General features: G+C 35.9%; 1 protein-coding gene across 1 annotated transcript in view; it reads right to left on the bottom strand.

Moving 5' to 3' along the window:
- The window catches only part of LOC107548778 (dedicator of cytokinesis protein 11-like), an 86165-nt gene that overhangs the window by 53928 nt on the left and 23705 nt on the right, over nucleotides 1-8532 (bottom strand). Inside the window, exons 7-12 of the mRNA XM_016229585.1 lie at nucleotides 7239-7373; nucleotides 6673-6847; nucleotides 4922-5001; nucleotides 3568-3651; nucleotides 3331-3471; nucleotides 1377-1613 (exon numbers count right to left, since the gene is read on the bottom strand). Of these exons, the coding sequence (XP_016085071.1) occupies nucleotides 1377-1613; nucleotides 3331-3471; nucleotides 3568-3651; nucleotides 4922-5001; nucleotides 6673-6847; nucleotides 7239-7373 (852 nt within the window). The remainder of the gene's footprint in view (nucleotides 1-1376; nucleotides 1614-3330; nucleotides 3472-3567; nucleotides 3652-4921; nucleotides 5002-6672; nucleotides 6848-7238; nucleotides 7374-8532) is intronic.

The following is an 8532-nucleotide window of genomic DNA, read 5'->3' as shown; positions in this document are numbered from 1 at the left end:
TTTTCTTTTTTTTGTGTTTTTAAACCCAATTGGTTTGCAGTCTTTTTTTTTTTTTTTTTTTAAGTAAGCCCAACTAATTAAATTTTACAGTGTACCATTTCATCATCAAAAGAAATCTAAATCATAAACTAAACTGCAATACATTGTTCAAGCCATTGTACTAGTTGTAGTGTCTGTTTGTCTCTCAAACACGTCCAGCCATCTCTACTTCATGTCAGTTCCAGTAAAGCCATGTCATGTTTCCCAGGCTGCCAGCAGAGACTTGAGACCGTCATGGCACTGGCTTTGATTTAGTTCATAGAGTTAGTGCTATGAAACAGAGCTGTGTTAAACCTAAAGCCGTCTCTGCCCTGGCAACATGCCTTGTACAGAACAGCAAGTTCAAACACACAGATAAGTAAGCCTTGAGAAGATTAGTTAAATACAACAATCCATGATTTAAAATTGGAAAACTTCAATACCAGAGATAAAAAGATGCATTTATTTAGCAGAGCTCTCCGTATCATCCTGCATTATAAGGCATCAGGCCTGCAAAAGGTGACAGATAAATAATGAAGCAAAAACGTGTCTTCAGTTGCATTAAACGTAGTGCTAATGAGGCGTGAACGTTCACTTGCACATGATTGTACATGTGGCTGTTATTGCAAAATGGTCACAGGCTTTCAACAGAAGGCAGAAATACAATGACAAGTGAAAATGACGCAAGTCAGCCGAACAATAACTATATTCAGCCACCTGCAGCCCTGCAAACTGCATGAATGTGCAAAATTCTGAAACCACATTGACTTCCCCATCAGAAGCACAGCAGAAGCATCCTTCTTATTCAGCAGTGCTGGACAATGCTTACTTGGGAGGGTTGCCAGTCATTTGCAGAAATATTCAGCAATGTGCAGATTTTAAAAGGTGACCAGGATAAATCTGTCACACACTAAAGAACAGAAAGCTCTCTCTTGATTAGCTTAGGATTTTTCACCTGGTGGACCATAAAACAGGCAAAAAAATCCCATTTACTTCCTTTAAGGAAAGGAGCCACTTCTAGTGACCAATGGTGGCAGTGCTATTTTAGTATGCTTGAGATACTATTATAGCTTTAATTAATATTTCATTTTTTTTATTACATTTTCTCTTTTTATTCTAGTTTGTAATGTTGTATGTTTTGGTTTTAGTTAACTATAATAACCCTGCTCGGAAATGGATTCTCCTGATTATTATATTTTTATTATAAAAGTCTTTCTATAAGATAATTTCATCACTATTGTGACACTATTGGAAGAACAGCATTTTCTTTCAGCAAAGACTTTTATTAATTGATTTCAGAGACTATAACACCTCTAGAAAGTAGAAATTGTAACCGTTTCAGTATGATGAGCTTTTACCTGAGTGGGGAAGCGTATAAGAGACTCCGCGACCCTCTGGAGAACTGGCAGACCGTGCCCGTTTACCCTGACTGTTTCATATCCATATCCTCCTTCTGGTTCTGTTGGTGTCCCCGGAGAAGCTTCTTGAAGCATTTCCCTCACGCAGGGTGGATTGAGGTCAACATGAAAGTCTGCAGAGATCTTGCAACCTTTGGACAGATCAAACAACGCTAGGCTGATGAAGAACGGCTCTACCTAAGGAGAAAACAAAAAGTGTGGAATGAATGAGGCTGATGAGTTATTACACCGTATTTGACATCTTTACTCTTGTCATTTTGATTTAAGCAAGCAATCTGCCCGAGCATGCTGTGAGGATCATATAGTTTGTTATTGATAAAGATTATATAATTTAATGACAGCAAATCAGATTCAAGCAAAAGATGTATTTATGTAATCACACCTCTGTATGTAATTTTACTCCATTCACATCAGTCACTTTAGATAATTTAACAAAGTGTGGGAAAGTCAATGTGTTCTGAGGAAGCAGCAGCTTTCCAAACCCTGCTGATGAGCGCCAGCATTCCTTCCCTGGAGCCATTGAAAATGCTTCACTGAGCATAACCATATTCATCACTATCCTCTGTCCTCATGCCAACAATCTCTAATTCATCTCTCATTAGAGGAGCTCTATGATATTCAACTATAATGACCTATAACTGCTGTTCTCTGACAGTCTAAGCTAGAGAATAGCTCAAATAATTGACATTTATTATTTAACCTGGGGCCTAAAAAAGGGAATTCAGGGTTTTCATGTGATTAGTGTTTGTAGCTTAAAAACATATGGTTTTAAAAATACATACTTTACATTTATATTTAGCAGACACTTTTATCGACTTACAAATGAGGACAATAGTAGCAATCAAACCAACAAAAGAGCAATAACATATAAGTGCTGTGACGAGTCCCAGTTAGTCTAATGCAGTACGTGTAACAAGTTTTTTTTTTATAATAAACAAAAAGAAAACATGCAGATATAGAGATTAGAGAACTCTAGTGTTAGAGGGTCAGTTACTTTTCTTTTTTTATCACATATCCAGGGCATTAGGACTAGGAAAAGGCAGGACTATACTATAGCTAAAAATATATTTTTAATTTACAAATCAATTTTTAGGTTTTGAACTACAGTGTGTTTGTCTTTAACACTGATATTTTAAAATGTTAAAAAAGGTTATATTTCAAATTTAGATTATAATTTGTTTGTTTTTTTTTGTATGTACACCAGTATACATAAATATGCATTTAAATGAGCAGTTCAGCAATTTTTATTATTATTATTATTATTATTATTACTACTACTATTTTATTATTTAATTGACTATAGCAAACCATATTTTCAACTTTGCATATTTAACAAATAAAAATAATAATTATTATTGTTGTTATTCTTTATTCATCTTTTAATATAAAGAGTTTTACTCTAATAGGTTGAAAATAAATACTTTTTTTTTCTTTTTTAAATCAGATACATGCAAATGATGATTTAAAATAATATGCTTACTATTCTTCTTTCTATAACTGTGATGTCAGACATATTTAAAAACCAAGAGGAGGAAGTTGTCATGGCCAAAGCCACAAACTCAAGTACAGGATATCCTTTTTAAGATATACCAGGACTCTTTCTATATATGAAGAAATTCACAAAAACAACTTACATCTACAGAGGACAAATATGAATGGCGTAGTCCCACCAGGGTAACAGAGCCCAATGGTATAATTATGATTGTGCTTAGAAAACAATAGGGATATACTGCATTGGCCAATATCGATCATGATTTTTCATAGACTAAACATTCTCATGTGTCTAAGATCAACATTACAGTAGCATTGGTAGCATCACAAAACAGGACCAACAGGATCAAGAAAAAGTGACACTGGCAAACAAGATGAAACTCATAGATTAGGGCTTACTCACATTGGTTAAGATGGCATCATTCTTCTCACTGACACATCCTTGAAGGCTAAAGGACAAGTCGTGACAGCTAACCATGATTCTTCGTCCAAATCGCTCTTCAAATGGCTTCACGTCAGGCTCGATGCCTGAAAAATCCAATCTCTGAAGAGGAATAGAGAGATATCATTCATTCATTTTCACACAGGCAAAGAAAGACTGTCTTTCTAATAGCTGTACATTGGACATAATGGGACTAACCTGCGTCTCAGGATCCAGGGTGAAGATCTTCTGTCGACCTTCATTCCTGCTCATTTTATTCAGCTGGTCGGTTTCTCTGGCATACTGGAGATAACAGGACAAAATACTGTTTGCATTTTTAAAAACATATAAATAAACAATAACAAAATTCACCAAAATGTGATATAGAGAAAAGAGCACAGTGCTTAAATAATAGTTCACTCAAAATTGAAAGCTACCCAAGATATAAATGCATTTGTTTCTTCATCGGAACAGATTTGGATAAATTTAGCATTACATAACTTGCTTTCCAATGGATCCTCTGGAGTGAATGGGTGCCGTCAGAATGAGAGTCCAAACAGCTGATAAAAAACATTACTATAATTCACAAGTAACCCACATGACTCCAGTCCATCAATTAATGTCTTGTGAAGTGAAAAGCTGCGTGTCTGTTTTTAACTTCAAACCGTTGCTTCCAGCTAAAAATATGAGTACTGTATCCATAATACTGCCTTCTCCAGAAAAAAATGTAATCTAATCTGAATCATGAGAGAAATATGTATAGATCAAGCACTGTTTACAAGTGAAAATGGTCCAAAACTGTTCTGGAAAACCGGGGATGGAACTGGAGGAAGCGTTATTACAGATTATGGACTCATATTTTGGCCAGAAGCGACAGTTTAAAGTTAAAGCACCTTAATGATGGACTTGTTTCTTAACATGCAGCTTTTAACTTCACAAGACATTAATTGATGTACTGGAGTTGTGTGGATTACTTGTGGATTATTGTGATGTTTTTATCAGCTGTTTGGACTCTCATTCTGACGGCACCCATTCACTTGATCCATTGATGAATAAATACATTTCTGTTCCAATGAATAAACAAACTCATCTACATCTTGGATGGACCTGAGGGTGATTACATTTTTAGCGAATCTTCATTTATGCGTTAATATACTTTGTCCCACAATTCATTGAAATCAATTCGACCTTCCATTTGTAGTACAATAAATAAACCAGAAGCAAAATCAACCGCAATTTTTAATATCTCTTTCTTGACTTTTTTCTTTTTAACTGACCCGTCATAATTTAAGATATTTAAGCAAATTAGTGGACTATAAATGCAAAATAATATTCATTTCTGTGACGCCACTGAATTAAACAATGCAACACGATGAGATCACGTGACAACAATAAAGCATGCTTCTGTTTTGTGTATTACAGCATATTATTTTTGAGTACTAAACAGTCAGCAGTATATACAGCACATTATGCAATAGACAATATTCCAGTATTCTGAACTCAGCCACTTAAAATGCACAAAGAAGTGTTCAAACCACTACAGATAGCATTGTAATTATTTTGTATCAAGTACCTTCATTAGCTCTGGATGAAGACTCCGGCCAAAGCTCTCCGCAATGTTCTCTGGTTTCCCCTGACTACTGCTGTCGTCATCTGTTTGGATGAGACGCTTGTTCATCAAAAGGCAAACTGATTAATTCTAACTGAAGATGCATGCATAACAGACAAAGCGTTTTATCATTATGTAGTGTGTGAATATGGGCTTATCTCCGACACCAAGCAGAACAATGAAAACAGTCTTTAGCCTCGGCTGACTGGTACTAAAAAGTAACAGACAAAATCTTATATTTGCTGATCAAGGTGTTGGATATATTTGAAAGTAAAATGAGTTTCTAAACTGCTCCACTGGAACAGAAAGCAGTACCATTAACTGTAATGTGTGTGTGTGTGTTTAATGGTGTCAAATCTGGGACACTAGGTGGAGCTTTCTGGGAAATCAGCTGGCCTCATTTATTCATGTAGCCACTAGAGAAGGTGGGTTGCTACAAGATTTATCTCCACACTGTGAGGTGGAAGATTTTTAAATGGCTGCTTGGTTCTTATACTGTCACTTTCCATAAAGAGGTTACACACTGGTCTGGTTTTATTCCATTATACAGATTTGAAAAACTATTATCTAACACAGGACACAAAATATCTGTCTCTCTCCTCTTGTTAAAATGGTGATTTTGGCCTAAATCCTGCAATTAAGATCAAATCAACAACGTATAATGTTAGTATAATCGGTTTAATCGATAATCAATTCACTGCATTACTGTTTTCAATTATTAGCTTATTTTAATGACAAAAAATATGTTAGCCCACATTTAATTCATGCAATCCTTTCAAATGCATTTTCTGAAGCACCTTTCGTTGCTGAAAAAGAAAAAAAACTTTAAAATATTACAGACTCTATTTTGTACACCATTCATGGAAAGTGCTTGGTATACTATCTAGACTTACAATAAACAAAACAAATGCCTTTCAACACAGATCTGAATTCTGTATATTAGTTATTCCAAAAACGAGAAGCTAGAGATTGAAAACATAATTTCATTTCCTCATGACCAGCACATGGAAGGTCTTAAAAACAAACGCCACTATTGACCAAAAAGGTTATACCACAGAAGCACAGGGAGTTGTTTATCAGTGTCTTTACTGAACAGGCCAAAAGTAGCATTCCCTTCACAGCTCCTCTATATAAATACAGCCTCCCGAACATTTCAGTAATCTTTCAACACGAGAATATTTACTCCAAGTCCAAACGACTGCCTCCTATAATAAAACAGCAGAAACTGTACTAATACTATTATTATTATTCAGCTGGCCTTATTTGAATACAGAGAAAACATCAAGTTCAATAGGTTTCAAAAAGGCCCCAATATAAAAACAATTTGGAAGAGGCAGAAAGGGAACTATGCATCTTTTCAGGAAGCAGCACATACCAAAATTTGCCTATGTTGCCAAAATGCTCGTCATTTGGTTAAGTGGGGGGATCGTTCGGATATTTTCATTAATAAGAGGGCGGTATTTGTTCCCAGAGGAATGGGAATCAGGGAGAACAGCCAATTAAAAACTGCTCATTGTTGGTATTTTGGGAGTGACATCATGTCTTCTTTGATGATGATGCAATAAGTTACATCATTAAAGTGATGATGGTGCTCACACAATTGAAATGCTTAAAAGGATAGTTCAAAACTCATGATGTTCCAAACCAGTAAAGTTTATTTTATAAAGAAAGTCTGAAGCATCTTCACATGTGTTAATGGGGGGTGTGTTATTTACCCAGAGACCCTTCAGAAGGTTCTGATCCGTTCCTCCTGTCATCCATCGCGCTCAGTAAGGTCTGTTTCAGCGTGTTTACCCACTCCTCCATCTCGGCCTCGCTGTCTGCCGCCAGATAGTGACTGTTACCTTCCTGCATCTTCAGCTCAAAGCCATTGCGCTTCATCTTAGGACACTGCAAGAAATGTGCTGCGTCAGTCGGTGGAGGAATTTAATGGTGACTTTAAGAGCTGTTTGTGGTTATAATAATAATGGGTGTTCGTCAAGGAAGATTCCTCTGGTTGTGATACAGAGCCTGAGGGCTGCTACGTGCTGTTGTAAAACTTCCTGAAAAACGTATCAAAGCAACTTCAGATATTTACATATTCAGATACTTCCAAGATGTAAAACAAAACATCACTTCATCATTTATAATGCTCATTTCTAGCAACAAAGAAAAGCTTTATAAGAGCATTTTACATACTTTCTGACTATTAAAATTAAACACTGTTCATCAAGCCCTGTAAACCTTTGTACATTTTGATCACATGACAGCCAAGCAAAAATGAAAAAGTTACATTATGTACCGGAACTACATCAATACAGGAGTCCAGATAGATGGAGCCTTTTGATTCTTTGTAGTTTTTCTCATCTTTGTATGAATTCAGTATGTAAGAACCATCGGGGAGCTGAGACAGGTAGAAATACCTCCTCTTGAACACCTGTGGAGGAAAAAAAAATTTCATTGACATTTTCATCCCTCATATTTATTTTGAAAATATCGTAAACAGAACGAGGATCTTTATGCTCACAAATGCTGCATTTATCTAATCAAGAATACAATAAAAACAGTACTAATGTGAAATAAGTACAATTTTAAAGAAAAACTATATTTTAAAATGTATTTTGGTCCTTTGATGGCAAAGCTGTATTTTCAGCATCATTACTCCAGTCTTCAGTGTCACATGATCCTTCAGAAATCATTCTAATATGCTGATTTGCTGCTCAAAAACATTTCTTTTTAATCCTAAATTCTTATTAATCTTAACTGTATACACATTTTTTTATAATTTAATATAATTAATATAGTTCACCCAAAAATGAGAATGTGATGTTTATCTGCTTACCCCCAGGGCATCCAAGATGTAGGTGACTTTGTTTCTTCAGTAGAACACATATGATGATTTTGAACTCAAACCGTTGCAGTCTGCCAGTCATATAATGGAGGTGAATGGGAATCACGGCTTCGAGAGTCAGAAAAACATACACAAACAAAACCAAATTAAACCCTGCGGCTCGTGACGATACATTGATGTGTAAATACACGAAACTGAACAGTATTTATATAGTTTTTTACCTCTGATTTACTGCAATGTCCGAACTGTCCTAAGCGCATCCTGAGCACATCTTCTTCTTCTTCTTCTTCTTCTTGCTTTACAGCGGATCGCAGACTTATAAGTGCATTACTGCCACCTATCTCGCATATGGACCATTGACACTCCTAATTGAGATTGTAGATAGAGTGTCAATGGTCCATTTGAGAGATAGGTGGTGGTAATGCACTTATAAGTCTGCGATCCGCCGTAAAGCAAGAAGAAGAAGACCCGTCTGAGAACGTGCTCAGGACAGTTCAGACATTGCGGTGAATCAGAGGTAAAAAACTATATAAATACTGTTCAGTTTCTTGCACAGACTGATCATTTCGTGTTTACACATCAATGTATCGTTACGAGCCGCAGAGTTTAATTTGGTTTTGTTTGTGTATGTTTTTTTTTACTCTCAAAGCCGTGATTCCTATTCACTTCCATTATATGACTGACAGACTGCAACGGTTTGAGTAAAAAATCTTCGTTTGTGTTCTACTGAAGAAACAAAGTCACC

The sequence above is a fragment of the Sinocyclocheilus grahami genome, unplaced genomic scaffold (genome assembly GCF_001515645.1).
Source record: "Sinocyclocheilus grahami isolate Dianchi unplaced genomic scaffold, SAMN03320097.WGS_v1.1 scaffold355.1, whole genome shotgun sequence".
Lineage (NCBI taxonomy): Eukaryota > Metazoa > Chordata > Actinopteri > Cypriniformes > Cyprinidae > Sinocyclocheilus > Sinocyclocheilus grahami.
Note: the sequence above shows the minus strand (reverse complement) of the source record. Positions and strands in the feature narration are given on the sequence as shown.